The following is a 16,978-nucleotide window of genomic DNA, read 5'->3' as shown; positions in this document are numbered from 1 at the left end:
GTGTGTGTGTGTGTGTGTGTGTGTGTGTGTGTGTGTGTGTGTGTGTGTGTGTGTGTGTGACCAATCCTGAAATTCCAGTCAATCTCTGGGAAACTAAAATTCCCCATTATAAGACACTCTGATTTACTGGCTCACTCTATTTCTCTGCACAATTGCTCATTATACTCATCAGGTTCATTTGGCCTGTAACACACACCTACTGTCATTTTTCCTTTCCCAGTGCTTATGTCACACCAAACAGACTCTTCATTGCATTGTCCACCAACATCAATTGGATGCACTTCCTTGGTGTGTTTCTTAACTAACAGCATAACCCTTTCTGTCCTGTCTATCATTTTTGTTCACATTTACTCCCCAAATTCCAGTTGTGCTCTGCTTATGTCTGTGTGACACCATGTCTATGATATCCCAACAATATCTGCCTTTGATGTCTTGACTAGCACTTCAAGCTCATCGAATTTATTATTATTATTAGTATTAGCTACATGGTACAAGGAAGCCTGGGCTTATGCTGCACCAGCCAAAAAAAAAAAAAAAAAAAAATTCCCCAGTTACCCTGAGAGAGAGAGAGAGAGAGAGAGAGAGAGAGAGAGAGAGAGAGAGAGAGAGAGAGAGAGAGAGAGAGAGAGAGAGAGTCAGTCAGAAGTAGAAGGGAATCACCAGGAAAGAGAAGAGCGATGCTAGCTCAGGATCCTGGATGTGCCAAGCCCATACTCACCAGATGTTGAGCCCCTGGGGTTGAATTTATTAACTATACTCCTAGCACTGGTGTACATGCACCTGTTTCTACCCTAACACAGCCCATGTATTTACTTGTTCCACTATGACTCCCAGCAGTCCTGGAAATCCCCATTGCCTTGCTTTCCAGGGTGCTGCTCAATTGCATTTCAATAGAAGTAGTGCAAGTATCACTTTTACCTCTGCCAGTGGCTACTGTTAATCTATTAGTCCATGTATCCCAAGCTAGTAGTTTTCCGACCCATCTAACTCTGCCTTGATAGCATCAGCAAATATTCTTGCACCCTTTTTATTTAAGTGTATCCCATCCTTGTAGAAGCAGTCTTTCCTGTTAACAAGCACAGAACAGGCTGAGAAAAATTCTACCCCTTGAGCCTTGTGCAATCTATCCAGGGCCGAATTGATCGACAAGGCTCTCATCATATACTCCCTCCTATTGTGTCTGGGCAGAATTGTGGACAATATCAAATTCAACCCTAACTTGGCTTTTTTTTCAGCATTGACTTGTACTTGTTAAGTAATTCCGCCGGTCTCCTATTCTTAATATCATTAGAGCCAATGTGTATAACAATATCACCCTGTGCCCTTAAAAGATCATATCTGCTCTACAACATCATCAACCTTTGCCCCTGCCAGACATACTCTGGTCCTGTTCCATCTATCCATTTTGCACAATATGTTTCTCGTTTCCCTGACAATAGAGTCACCTACAACAACTAGTTCCTTTGGGACCAGTGCATTCTGCCTTGGGGTTTGCCACTGTGTTGCTTGATGTTCAAGTGCAAGCTCTGGCATTGATGTGGACAGCTGAGAGCTTGATGGGCCTCTCAATTTAAATCCTTCGAGGGCATCCACCCTGTCCTTCAAGCTCTCATATAAGCCCACAACAATGCTGAGTTGGTGTCTGATTTCCTCACACTCCTTACATCGTGCACACACACAAAGACATTCCCTTTGGCAATATCATTTCTCATTCCTGATTGCTCCACAAACATCAAAGAAGCAGTGCATTTCACTAGGCTGTGATTCAGAGAACAACTGCCCCTCTCAGTTCTCCCCAGAGCCACAGCATGATTTCTATTCAAGTTCAATAAAATTTCAATACAAAATATAACCCTAAACTGATATCCCTATGCAGTTATAACAGTATATATATATATATATATATAATAATAATAAAGTAATAGAAAAGATGTAGGAAAGCAGAAAGAGATAAGACAGAGTTTTAATAGAATAAGTTATGGCTCAGGGACATTGCTATCGCAAAAAGTACCCTACAGCCATAATGTCTATAAGATAAATGAACCAATTTATTTAGTGCAGAATATAATATATGATAAAAGGCAGAAGCAAAGAAAGTACAGTGCACCCCGGTAGCGAAAGGCTGTGTGAACGAAGTAGGGGGGGGGTAAAGAATTCAGCAAGGGTAATAATTGAAAGAATATGTACCAAGTGAAAATTTGAACAAACGACCAAGGAGGAAATACATTGCCAAGTCTTTCATAATTTTTGTGTCTTCGTCAGAGGTCATCCACCAAAATTATGAAAAAATATAGCAATGCTCTTACTTCTGTTTCCGACATGTTCTGTATGCCAAAGCACGTGTAAGGGAACACGTGGTAAAATAATTTTGATAGGTAAAAAGTTAAAATTAATTAATTATGGTAGGTAAAAAGTTAAAATTAATTATGATAGGTAAAAAGTAATTATGATAGGTAAAAAGTTAAAATTAAGGAAATGCATACAGAACATGGATGACCTTACAGAAGTAAGTACAACCATATGAAAGTTGAGAACAAAGGGAAAGCACGACGACAGTTAAGTAGTATACGAAAGACTGACTTACCGCTGTTGGCAGGACTGACCGAAAAGTGTGTGTCGGTGTGATACGCTAGTATTTATGTGTGGGTACGCTAGCGGCGCCTAGCGTATACGAATTTTGGTGTACATAAATAAGTGGGCGGAGGGTTACGGTAGGTTAAATACATGATGTCCAAACTGCCCAGGATAGGTAAGAAATATGATAACTGACAAAGTAGCTGTTGAGGGAAGCTAAACTTTGTTTAAGGCGAAAAAAGTATGGGTAAAGATAGAAAAATAGAGCCCTGGTGTTGCGGTCGATAAACTAATGGCGCACAGGGCATAAAAAGGTAGAAGCTAGTAAAGTGGAAAGATGATTGAGGTAGAGATTTGTAGTGGTGCTCGGGTAGTTCGGGGTTGCTAGCCCGTTCCTTTAGATAGGACCCTGAACGAATGTCTGGGAGTGTGTGCATCATGTATTTAAAGTCAGTTGTGTTAAATAAATACATAAAGATATGTTAGAACATAATAATAATAAGATGAATATTAAATTATTAAATTATATTTACAAGATAAATACACGGAAGTAGGCCAATTGGTGGGTACAAGTTTTTCAGACTGTAAGACACCACAGAGGCCTCGTGTATTGTATATACACTATATACATACTTGATGTTAATTAGGGATAATTATATGTCAATAACACTGGTGATATCGATATCCTTTATTTTATTATACCTCAATATGTTGAGGGCTTTGCGGATGTGATGGCGTAAATAAGCTTTTGGAAAGAGGTTGTTCAAAAGTTTATTACATAATATCCTTATGTTATGGATTGTGGTTTCTGTATTGCTGCAAATAGTAGCTATACGAATGCATTGAGCTAGAATAACGTTGGCATGAATTAATTTTAACTTTTTACCTATCAAAATTATTTTACCACGTGTTCCCTTACACGTGCTTTGGCATACAGAACATGTCGGAAACAGAAGTAAGAGCATTGCTATATTTTTTCATAATTTTGGTGGATGACCTCTGACGAAGACACAAAAATTATGAAAGACTTGGCAATGTATTTCCTCCTTGGTCGTTTGTTCAAATTTTCACTTGGTACATATTCTTTCAATTATTACCCTTGCTGAATTCTTTACCCCCCCCCCTACTTCGTTCACACAGCCTTTCGCTACCGGGGTGCACTGTACTTTCTTTGCTTCTGCCTTTTATCATATATTATATTCTGCACTAAATAAATTGGTTCATTTATCTTATATATATATATATATATATATATATATATGTATATATATATATATATATATATATGTATTTCGGTATCGAATGTTATCTCCGAGTTACGTTATATGACTTTCTTATCCCCTGTCAACTTATATATATTAATTTATGATGTTACATTTGTAAAAACTAGGTCGCTATATTTATTTAGTTAAAGTACAATTCAATTGACAATGAAATTTAATAAGATTAATAAATTTTACTGATTAACTGATACTATTATACTCGCTATCTAGTTTTCCGTTAGACTTTACGCTATCTAGTTTGGTGCACATGTATCGTATAACAATGGTGGCAAGTTACGAACGGTTAATCTATGGACACGAGGTATTATTTACTTTCCAAATCATACTATCTAAATTCAAAATAAACCACAGAGCTTGACTAGGTCTATAAGCTACTTATGGAAATAATTTAATCTAACATGGGATAAGAAATCAATAAAGTGGTTAAGTTTAATTAAAAACTTTTCGTTCGCGGGAGCTGCAAAACCTGTTCAACATATGGATTTGATACCCTTATCGATACTAAGTAATAACCTACAAAATCTCTATCTAAATTCAAATTAAACTAAAGTATTGTTACTAGGAATATAAACCAACTCTAAAAAATAAATTCCAATAGTTTGTACCTATCTGGCATTAATATAGCACATGAATTTAAAACTGATATTGCTGATCATTGATGTGTGTAGTACACATTGACAACATAAGTGTCAAAAATTTAAAAAAAAAAAAATTTTTTTTGGTCAAATAGAGATGGATACTGGATGTTATATGAACAGTGTGTTTTTTACATCATTTTTGGTGGAATAAGATCTTCCTCTGACTTTAGAAAGTCCTAGCAGGACAAGAGCAACACAGCTATTTTGAATGAAGTGGCATTTGACATAAGTTATGGAATTATCATGTGTGCAAAGTTTTTTCTGTTTTGACTGGTGGCAATAGTGATATATATATATATATATATATATATATATATATATATATCACTATTGCCATATATATATATATATATATATATATGTGCAAAAGATTATACTGCAGTTGAAATTCTTATGGCCATATTTTATTGCTTGAGAAGTAATGCTAAAAGTAAAGAAAGGCTGCAGAAGATTCAGAACAAAAAGGTATTAAAACATGTATGCACACACAGTAGTTTTCACTTTCAGAAGTTTGGCAAGATTTACTGATCAGTGAGACATTGCCTAGTTTTTTTTAACAAGGAGGTGGCAACTGAGACACCATCTATGGCAGTGTGTCTAATATAAAAAAAAAATTCTTGCAACAACCAACTAAATAGCAGATAAATAATTTTAATAATTAAATGAATGTAAATTAAAACAAGAAATATATGGATAAAATAGTACTTCTAACCATAACACAAATTAACAATAGATAAAGCTGAAAAATTGATTGATGAAATTGTGATAAAATATACATAAGAAGCTTGTGGAGTGAAATGTTTCTTTATCAACTTGAAAGAATGGTATGGCATATAATAACTGAAAAGAAGGATAGCGACATGTACACACAACACATGCCAGACACAAATAAGTATTATGGATCATGCACAGCATAAGAAGGAAGAGGAAGTAAAAGGAAGGGAACCAGAATGTTTGAAACAGAGGAAGAAAAGAAAGAAAGAAAGAAGGGGAGGGAAGAGAAGAAAAGAACAAAAAGAAAAGAATTTGGGGAAGGTACAAAAAAAAACAAAAAAAAAAAAAAGAACAGGTTTAAAGGCGAGGAAGAACAGAAAAGAAGCACTCATTAGATTGGGGAAGCACAATGTCATGCATTGGCTAAATTAAAAGGAATTTGCTGCCACAAACCCATCACAATGTTAAATTTTTGCTTCCATTACAGGATATATGCATTTCCCTTTTCAATTAATATTGGATTTGCCACACAAATATGGAGTACTTCTAACCATGAGCAGGAAAAAATCATGAGAACAGTCCAAAATCTGAATAATCAAAATATTAGTGTGTACTGAGAATTTCGATTTTAAATTGAAGTTATCTGAAGAACTTAATTCTGCAGACAACTTTCTGACAGGTAGCTGTGTGCATCCCCCTGGCAAGAAGCTGCAATCCATAATTACTAAAGTTCACTATTCCTTTCATCTTGTTAAGTAATTCTATTTGCAAAATTAAATGCTCAGTTTCTGGGGGTTGTTACTTTGTTGATACTGGTAGGTGGCATATTGGTCATGACTCAGAACATGGGGGGGTGGGGGCAGAAGAACTATCTGTGAGCCAAACTTTGCTTGTTCCACTCTGGCTAAACATTATTGGTGTGATCAGCACAGAAATCTCATTAGGAAATCCTGTATTAATCAAAATAGAAATCCCATTATTAATCAGCATAGAAATACCAATATTAATCAAAGAAGGACCTCCATACATCCATTATAAAAGTATTAATTTTCTATTCTACTTTCACAAATTACTTCTAACTTACCCAGTACACAGTTGTGGTTCCTTGGAGTCTAACAAGTGATTCCTTTCAGTTTTCTCCTTACTCTCTTTCTTTCTTCTTCCTTCATATTTTTGTTTTTTTCCTTTCTCTCTCTTCTTTTCTTTCCTTTCCCTTGCCTTCTCTCCATCTGCATTTCTTTCCTTCTGACCTACCTTCTTTTCTCCTGTTTTTAATCTTCTGGTTCTTTTTCCTTTAAATTCCCCCCCCCCCCCCCCTTCTCCTTCTTATCCTTACTGTTTTCTGTCTGGCACATGTGTTTACCCTTCTGTGTAAGATGTTATGCATCATACCATTCTTTTAAGTTGATAAATGAGCACTTCACTTAAAAAAGATCCTTAAGTATATTTTAGTGTATTTATTGTCATTGGTTTTTCAGCTTTATATGTGTTTAATGGTTTATCTATTTTATCAGTATATTTCTTATTTTAATTTTTACTCATTTCTTTATTAAAATTTTATATATAAAAAGCACCAAGAAAACTGCTGTTACATCATGATATAGTGAACAATCAATTTCAAAAATCAAAATCCTATTCTAAGTTGTCAAGAACATTTGTTTGTTTCTTTTTTCTAAATTGAACAAAGAATTCTGTAGCTTTCTCCTGTGCATTATATTATACATGTCAATCAGATGAATAATGTTTTCATTTCATAATACCTGTATACAATAAAGTGAACATAAATCTTCAAATGGCATTTCCACTTATTTACAGTTTATAATATCAGTTATTGAAATTTCATAAAAAATTTCTGTGTGGACCAGTGTAGCTAAAAGTATCCCATTGTTTGAAGTACATAGACTGATAGATTTTCTAAGAAGCTTTAGTTACATGCAGCGATAAAAGTGATCTTGCACTGCTTCTGTTGAAACATGCAACAGCCTGGGAAGCAAAGTGTCAGGGAATGCATGGCCTGCTAGGTGCCCTCATGGAACAAGCAAATAAAATCAATGAATTTGAAATACTGGTTAAGTTACTGAATGCAGAAATTAGTAGTAGTAGTAGTAATGGCAAATGATGCAAGAAAGCAAGCTTATACAGCATCAGCAAAAGAAATCAGCACTTCCTGTTTCATCAGTCCATCCCCCATTTCTAATAGTTTATCTAGTTCTTCCCTAAATTTATCTTCAAACTACCCACCTCTACAGCTTCAGATGGGAGTTTGTTTCAACAATCAACCACCTTCTGGCTGAAGGCAAATTTCTGCACACTATCCTGTGACCATCCTTTCTCAGTTTTAATTTATGCCCCCCCCCCATTTGCATGTAGTCTGAGCAACAGGAAGGATTCCATCAGCATTGAGCTTACTCAATTCATTCAAGGCCTTAAACACCTCAATTAGATCTCCTTGCAGGTGCCTAGTCTCCAGATGATTTGGTTTGAAAACTGACACCTTTCCTAAGAGCAGCTTTTGCTCCCCTCATCAGTCTTATTGCTTTTCTCTGCATCCATTCCAACAGATCCACATCCTTCCTAAAATAAAACTTTCACACTTGTATGCAGTACTAAAGATGTGGGTAAACCATTATCTATACAATGGGATAATCACCTCCTTATCCCTATTAGCAAAATTCCTATATATCATTGACAAAACCTCATGAGCCATCTAGGCAGTCTGTCTTCAGTGCTCTGAGCATTGCAGTCTGTCTTCAATGCTCTGAGCATTGCAGTCTGTCTTCAATGCTTAGAGAACTTCATATCTGACTGCACAGTTACCGCAAGTCTTTTTCATTCTCCACTACCTGAGTGTGGTACTGCACAACTGTAACTTTGATCTGAGATTACTGGTCCTCATGTGAAGTACCTTGCATTGGTAAATATTAAACTTTTGTTGTCACTCTTCAGATCATCTGCCTAATTTGTTTCGATCTTGTTGCATTAGCATACCTTGATACTACTGCAACAAGATAAACATAGAAAATAACAATGGGCATAGCATTGAACTGTGGGGGACTCCACTAATAACATTAGTCCAAGAAGAGCAGTGACCATTGATAACCACTCTGTCTTCTCCCACTCAACCATCGGCGCCTCCGTAGCCAGGTGGGAAGGAGCAGCAGTGCGTAGCACACGCTTCTTGATTAGACCGGGGTTCGAGCCCGTCACCACCAAATACGGAACATGTGGAAAGGTCAGGGAATGACCACCGCACCGGAGCAATATGGCCTTAGTTGCTAATGCTCCTAAAAACCAAATAACAACAACAACAACTCAACCATCCATTTATCCTTAGCAGTAACTTTGCTCTTTATGCCACACTGCACCAATTTGTATAGTAGTCTTTTATGTGCATGAGTATCAAAAGCTTTCCTGAAATTCAAGTATATGATATCAGAATTATTATTTACATGTTCCTTTGTTACTGCATCATAGTATCCAATCAGATTGGTCATCTGACCAATCTTAAGATGGCCCTTAACAATTCTCTGCTATGACTGAAGTATAACTGCACTCTTGTCTAGATGGCCCTGTGTTACTTTTTTAACCAGTGACTCCATTATTTTCCCTGGAACAGAAGTGAAGCTAACAGGTCTGTAATTACTCGTGTTACCCTTTGTTCTCCCTTTGTGAATTGGAGATGCATTTGCATATCTGCAGTCCACAGGAATCTCTCCTGAATCTGAAGATGCTCTCATAATTATGGCTAAGGGTTTGCTTACCTGCTTTGCTGCTTCCCTATATATAAGTGGATAGACCCCATCCATTCCTGGTGCTTTTTATGTTAAGCTTTATTTATTAACCACTTCTCTTCCACTTAATTTCTCTTCCGCTTACCTCTCCATTATCACAAAATCATTTAGCTTTATGTTGGATTTTGATAAACATCTGGAATCCACTTCCCTAATGAATCCCTCATATTGAATGCAGATACAAAATACCTCTTCAGTTCATCAGCAATCTGAGCAGGATCATCAACAGTTAAATCATTGATATCAAGTGGACCGGTGTGATTTATCCTCTTATAATTTACACAAGTAAAGAAATCTGCTGTTTTTATTTGCTGGCATTGAAGTTTCTTTGGCAATGAGGAAATTAAGGAATTAATTAGTTCTAACTTAGAATGTATCAAATTTTTTAGGTAGATTGTATTTTGATTGCCATTGTGGAAAGGTTTATTTTATTTATTGTTTCAGTTTGTAATTTCTTGTTGTAATTTTTAAGAATATTTCTTTTTGAACAAAGTTGTACAAATGTTTGCTTTAATGAAGAAATTAGCCTCATTGACTACAGAATGATTGTTGTTTCTACAGTGAAAGAGATTTATCAAGAGATATGAAATTTGATTGGTAAAAGTGCTTCATAAATGAGGATTGATGCAAGGTGTGGAAGATCTTGTATTTGTCTCTTGCTCTAGAAACATTATTCAGTCTGAACAGCAAACAAGAATTGAAGGCATCCTCTCAATTGGTTAAGATATTGTATTTGAAATCATCATACTTAATGTTTTAAACATGAAAAGATTTTGCAACTTCTTTTTCCCATGTTTTTAACAGCACAATTACATGGAAACAAGTTAATCTTTCAAAAACTGGTTGTAATTTGTCATTATCCAGTTTTGACTGCTACCATTTAATTCTTTCTTTTTTTAATTTTCTAAGCTAAGCATAAAATTATGCTACAATTATTTCTTGTCCATAAAGACAATTTTTTATGAATTTATATGAGAACTCATACTCTTAATAACATTATGTAGTTATAAATTATTAAGTGTTTGAGGGATTCACTCAAAAGAAAGAGACTTGGGACCTGATCTGTGGCCAAGCAAAAATTGGAGATTATTCTGTGACAATTCTACTAATTATTGTATAACAGTAATTTATGAATACTTTTCAAGACATTCTGTAACTGTCTGATGAACATCTTCCTGCTGTTTAATGTGTCATGTGATTTTTATTATTTTTTTTATTTTTTTCTAAAATTAAAGCACCAATTAAAGGGATAACAGTATTCTGGTGAAGTAAAGTCATGGCAGCTATGACACAGTTATGGAACTTTAAAAAAAAGACTTTGAAAAAGAAAAGATTTATTTTTTTTAATTATATAACTGATAGAAAAAATGTGAAATATTTCATTATTTTTCAAAATTCAAGTGTGATTATCTGTAAATATTATATTTGTTTAAATAAAAGTTTTGTTATAGAACTCTTTTTTTTTAACCTACCTTGTATGCAAACTTTTCGAAATGTCAATAAGATTGGTAGGAAGGAAGGAAGGACATTTCTAGGATGGTTAATTATGCTGTAAAAACATTGCTTGAGTTTCTGGTTTGTTAATATATACAAAATGAAAGTTGAAAGAATTAAATGGTAATGATCATTTAATTTAAGATGTACATCTAGGTTCATCCATTTACAGTCACTGAGATATGTGGCTTTCATAAATCAAATTTCAAAGCTACATGATTAAGTGGTACAAAATAAGATAATTTAAAACCTTAACATAAGCTAAATTACTCCTCTTAATCGTCAGTATAGGAGTAAATTGACTTGGTATATTTTTTTTACTGATATTGAAAAAATATATCATGAAAAAAAATCATGTGATATTGAAAAAATTTCCTGCTTCAGTTATTGAACAGAAATGATAGTAAGTACTCAACTTCATATTTTTCGTTAAAAAACAGGGTGTTTGTTGTTTGGCAAGAAAAAGGATGGTCATATACTGGATGATCAGTTGTTCAGCATTTTGTTTTATATCCATGGAAGGGGATAGAAGAATGTAATCATGGGGCATTTTAAGGTATGCCACAAGATGGTGTGACATATTATTAATAAATTCAAAAATGCATTTATGAAAAGTAGTAAGTATTCAACTATTCTAAAGATGCTCTAAACTCTACAGAGTTTAGATTATTTTTGTTCATAGTAATGGCACTGTATTTTAGACTGTTGATTAATCAGAGACAACTGGAAGCATGTAGGATTAGAGAAGCATTTAGAGGCATTAGACCCAGAGTGTGAAAGTATATGAAAAATTAAGGCTGGACTAAGAGCATATGCACAGAATTCATTATCAAAAATGCAGTAATGCCATCCACAGCAGTTTGTCTCAGAATACTCATCTCAAATATTTTATATATGAACTGATTATTAGATGGAGCCCATTTTTATTTACATTAATATATTTAGAAACAAATTGTATGGTTTTTGCACTAGAAAATTCATTCGTCCGAAGATAGTTGAATAATTGGTTATCCTGTTTATAAATGGTTTATGTGCATTTTTTTTGTTTTAATATAGGAATTACAAAATACAATATTAAAAATTCTGAAGTTTTGCTTTAGTGGTAAGCTAAAGCAAAACTTCCTTTCTCCATGCTTTTGTATGGAATATTTAATGGAAATAACTTTGCACTAATGGTAAGTTGGAACTATAAGCATACTTATACTTTCTTTTCCTGATTTTTCAGATAAAGATAAACTTCCATATATGGCTATGCTGCGTAATCTTAGAAATTTAATTTTGACTTGCATATCTGAAAGACATCATAGAAAAGTTATCTGTGTTCTGAGCAACAAAGTAAGTTATAAGTAATAATAATTATATTATTAAATTAATAACTGAATTTGATAAGATTTTTGATAAATTTATGGTGTAAATTTGTGATTTTCAGATATTTTGGATGTTCATCGTTATGTTCTAAATCTAATTATACTCATTGGGTGTGCAAGTAAACTGTAGTAAAAGAAAAACATTTTCATATTAGAGGTTTGACAGGATTTGAACCTGGCCTTTTCCATGGTGTGGAAGGACACAGTGATCATAACCACTGTGCTACCTCTGAGGGCTGGACACAGTGGCAGGTCCTTCTGGACTATCAGCCATCCATTCACTTTTTTATTTATGTTATCCAGTTTCCTGAATAGCATAAATACATCTTTAGCCCTAGCCAGAATAAGTCCTCTTTCTTCTAGTGCAGTGGTTCTTAATATTTTTCTACCTACGTACCCCTTGTCAAATTTAACATCAATTGCGTACCCCCATTATAAAATATCTTTATTTACTTATTGGTACAATATTTTAGTAATCTTAAATATTTAACAAGCATTTGTAAATAAGTATACAAATCACATAAATAAAAAAAAAATAGAAAAAATAAAACCTGAAGTTTAATGTGAGCATTATTACTGTTTGTTCATTGTTAAAATGGTTAACTGGGAAACCATCTTCGATAAAGAGACACGCACATTATGTTCCACAAGAAGCGTATTTTGTTTCTTTGTTTTTAATGAAACGAATGTTGAAAATCTTGCTTCACACATAAGTTGTCACAAATGGAATTAAAAGATTTGTGGCTCTTCTTACTAATGCAGGATAGGCTTCTTTTAAGGAAGACCAAAATTCTTCTAAACATGTAGAATTAAATTTTTGTTTTAGCAATTTTTTTTATCTTAAATCAATAAGGTCATCTTTAATTGATGACCTTATTGATTTATGTGATATTGCCTTATGCCTTAATATCATCAATGTTAATAATAAAAGGATGACGGATCCACGTTGCCATTGTTAATTCATCAGAACAAAAATAATTATCAAAAGAACTTTGAAGTTTGTCCATATGTACAATAATATCTGTCTGCACAGAAATGGGCAAAATTATGTCACTGTTTGATCCTTTTTTAAAACTGATTCTAAATTTGGAAAATTTGCATAGTTGGATGACTCCAGTCTTCTTTTCAAAGTTGTAACTTTGATAAAAACGCTTTTAATATTTCAGAGGACTGCAAAGATAGTAATTGCAGTTCCTTGAATTGAGAGATTAATTTCATTCATGTGGCCAAAAATATCTGCTAAATAAGCCAAACTAATTTCAAATTATTGGACGAGAAAAAAAAACTTTCTTTTTGTTTTAAAACATATAAAACTTCTGCACGAAGTTCGAATAAGCATTTTAATACTTGCCCTTTGGGAAGCCAGAGTATTTCAGTATGATAAAGAAGAATTTCATGTCATGCTCCCATTTCTTGACATAATTTTTTGAAAATTCGGTGATTTAAAGCATAGGATCTGATGGCGCCTCTGTAGCCAGGTGGGCAGGAGCAGCAGTGCGTAGCACATGCTTCTTGATTAGACCAGGGTTCGAGCCCATGACCACCATGACCACCAAAAAATGGAGGATGCGGAAAGGTCAGGGAATGACCACCGCATATCCCCGGAGCAATATGGCCTTAGTTGCTAATGCTCCTAAAAACCAACTAACAAACAACATAGGATCTGATAAAGTTGACGACTTTTACTACAGTTTTTTTTTTTTTTTTTTTTTGGATTAACAACTAATGAAATTGACTTCATCCTCACTAACAGAAGATATACCGTGAATGATGTTACTGTCCTGAACAAGGTAAATGTTGGAAGTGATCACAGAATGGTAAGATGTACACTTGATATAGATGTAAGAAAACAAAGAAAAAAAATGACTCGAGTAAATAATACAAATGTCTTTGAGATAATAGAAGAGGAGAAAAGCAGTATGTACTGGAACCTAAGAACAAGTTTGAACTTCTGCAGACTGTTCAGGACCAAGATATCGACGAGGAATATTACAACTTTCTGGAAATGATAGAGCCCAAGAAACCTATAGGTAAAAAGAAATCCAAAGAAGAACAAATCAGTCAAGAAACACTTGTGATGATGAACCAAAGACGACAAATGAAGAGAAAGAAAAACACTGACAGGGAGAAAATTGAGTATACTGAGTTATGCAAAGCCATTAGAAAGAGACTCAGAGAGGACATAAGAAGATTTAACACAAGAAAAGTAGAACAAGCATTAAGGGAAAACAAAGGATTTAAATCAGCAGTCATGAGCAGTAATACAGAAAGACAAATGATACTGAAACTGAAGAATAGCGATGGTGTACTTATGAATAGCAGAGAAGGCATAATTCAAATAGCAGAAGACTATTATAAAGAGTTATACAAGGAGCAAGGGAATGATGGCAGCAGTGGAGAAGATGGATCGCAAATTAGTAACACATGCAACATACCTGATATCCTTCCTGATGAGGTAGAACATGCGTTGAAGAAAATGAAGAATCAGAAAGCTCTGGCGGAAGATGAAGTTACTGTAGAGTTGTTGAAATTGGGAGGAAGAGACATGACACAAAAACTGGTAATACTCTTCATAAAATACATTAGAAAAGGTGTGGTACCTAAGGAGTGGAATAATGCAATCATAGTTTTGCTGCACAAGAAAGAAGATAAATCAGAAATTGGAAATTATAGACCAATTAGCTTGTTATCCCACATCTACAAGTTGTTCACAAGGGTCATTACTAACAGATAGAAAGAATACTTGATGAGAATCAACCGAAAGAGCAAGCTGGCTTTAGGACAGGATTCTCAACTATGGATCACTTTCACATAATGTCACAGCTAATGGAGAAGGCAAATGAATATAAAACACTATTATTCCTGGCATTTGTGGATTAAAAAAGGGATTTGACTCCATACAGCATAAGGCAATGTTTCGGGCACTGGAAAGACAAGGCATAGATACCCCATATATTGTGATTTTGAAGAAAATATATGAGAATGCTACCTCCTTTATTAGACTAGACAAAGACAGTAATAAATTTAAAATTGAGAAAGGAGTTCAACAAGGAGACACAATATCTCTGAAGTTGTTTACTGCTGCTCTTGAGGAAGCTTTCACAAGATTTGACTGGTTGCAGAAAGGAGTCAATGTGAATGGAGAATACCTAAACCACTTATGATTTGCAGATGACATTGTGGTCATAAACCACGATCCCAAAGAATTAGAGGAAAATCTTAATCAGTTATGCAGAGTTAGTAAGGATTTTGGACTAAAGATGAATATGGCTAAAACAAAAGTAATGATGAACAAGTATGCCACAGAAAGGGATATAATGATTGAAGGAGCAGTAATTGAAAAGGTGGAGTCATATACTTATCTGGGACAAGTCATTAGCTGTAATAATGATAAATGGATGGAAGTCAAGAGAAGAGTAAATTTTGGATGGATAGCATTCAGGAAATATAGTCACATACTGAAGAGCAATATCCCAGTTTGTCTGAAACATAAAATAATGAACCAATTTATACTCCCCACCATGACTTATGGAAGTGAAACTTGGGCACTCACCAAAAGAATGGAAGAGAAGCTGAGAACTACACAACGAAGAATGGAACGAATTATATTGGGAATCAGACTGTTAGATAAGAAGAGAAACATGGATTAGGCAGCAAACTCAAGTAAAGGACATTCTTATCAAAACTAAAGAACTAAAATGGTCTTGAGCAGGACACATAGCTCGAAGACATGATGACAGATGGACTAAGAAAATAACAGAATGGTACCCAAGAAGAGCTAAGAGAAAACCTGGAAGACAATAATGGAGATGGACAGATGAAATTCATGAGTTTGTGGGTAGTAAATGGATGGCCATTGCAAAAAACAGAAGCAACTGGAAAGTTGCTGGAGAGGCCTTCATCCTGCAGTGGATTGAAAATGGCTGATGATGATGACTACAGTTTTTAAGACTTGATTGAGTTTAGGTGGCGAAGTCTTGAATGCTAAAGCAGGTTTCGCCGTTTGTGTGTGGTTTTTTTTGTTTACAAATGCAATATGCAACTTTATAAGATGCTTCAAGACATGGTTTCTGTGAAGGAGTGAATATAAATTTTTGTAATGTACCTGATTTTTTAAATCTAGCTTTCTTGATGCGAAATTGCTCTGGACTGTCTGATACGTATTCGAGATGTACTGAAGTGAGAAGTTCTTTTAATTTGGAAGGTTTCATAGATCTGTTCCCCAAAATTTTACTGCACAAGAAACATTGTGGTTTTTGTGTCCCATCACGCTCAGTAGTAAAAGTAAAACCAAAGCATACATATGACTCGTTATATTTTCTTTTCTTTGACATTGGAGGGTCGGTTCTGGAAGTAATGAGAAATAAAAATGACTGATAATTTTATCAAAACCAGCTAACAGTTAACTTCGCTAATAGTTCGGTTTTATGTACGTCTACTCCAGTTAGCTGCTAACTGGAGTAGATGTACATAAAGCCGAAAAAAGAAAACGAAATTTATTTAAAAATTACGAGAAATATTATTTTCAATATTACATATTAATGTTAAAGAAAAATGCAAATAAGATAATAAAAATTCAAATTAAGAACATTTTATTACCTACTTTTTATTTTTGTCAAAATCGTTAACCTCGTTATGCAGCTCAAAATAAGTTAAACAACTGCAAATGAATAACTGAAACAGGGGTATGGCAACCTATTGTTTTTTCGTGTTGCCAAGCTATTGTATGAGGGAAAGGAGGACAGCACTATTGTTGGAACTCACAAAAGTAAATTATTTACCGGCTGCTCTGATAAACAAAGTTATTGTTTCTTGGAAAATCATGCACCAGCCTACAATTGAGAGGATAGGCGTAAATTAAAACATTAAATTTTAAAGTTCTCAACAATTATTTGTTGTAAAAACATAAGTAAAATAATTTAAATATATTTCATATTGTTAAATACATATAGTGATATTCATAAGGGATGAATTTTTTTTTTTTTGTTTATTACAAGAAATATTGTATTTTTTATATGTTTACATATCGAGACCTGTGTACCGTCTGAAAAACCCCTGGGGGGGTAAATGTATCTCAGGTTAAGAACCACTGTTCCAGTGCCTAATTGATATCATCT

At 34.3% G+C, this 16,978-nt stretch overlaps 1 protein-coding gene across 3 annotated transcripts in view; it reads left to right on the top strand.

The window, feature by feature from the left end:
• Positions 1-16,978, top strand: part of LOC150090805 (telomerase protein component 1-like) — an 827,340-nt gene that overhangs the window by 101,103 nt on the left and 709,259 nt on the right. For all 3 annotated transcript variants that reach the window (XM_090372947.1, XM_090372938.1, XM_090372956.1), the window contains exon 11: positions 11,720-11,829. In XM_090372947.1, coding sequence (XP_090229073.1) covers positions 11,720-11,829 — 110 coding nt within the window. The remainder of the gene's footprint in view (positions 1-11,719; positions 11,830-16,978) is intronic.

This window comes from Mastigoproctus giganteus, chromosome 1, assembly GCF_048544385.1.
Source record: "Mastigoproctus giganteus isolate SK-2022 chromosome 1, ASM4854438v1, whole genome shotgun sequence".
Classification (NCBI taxonomy): Eukaryota; Metazoa; Arthropoda; class Arachnida; order Uropygi; family Thelyphonidae; genus Mastigoproctus; species Mastigoproctus giganteus.
The sequence above is the reverse complement of the archived record's forward strand: the minus strand, read 5'-3'. Positions and strand labels throughout refer to the sequence as shown.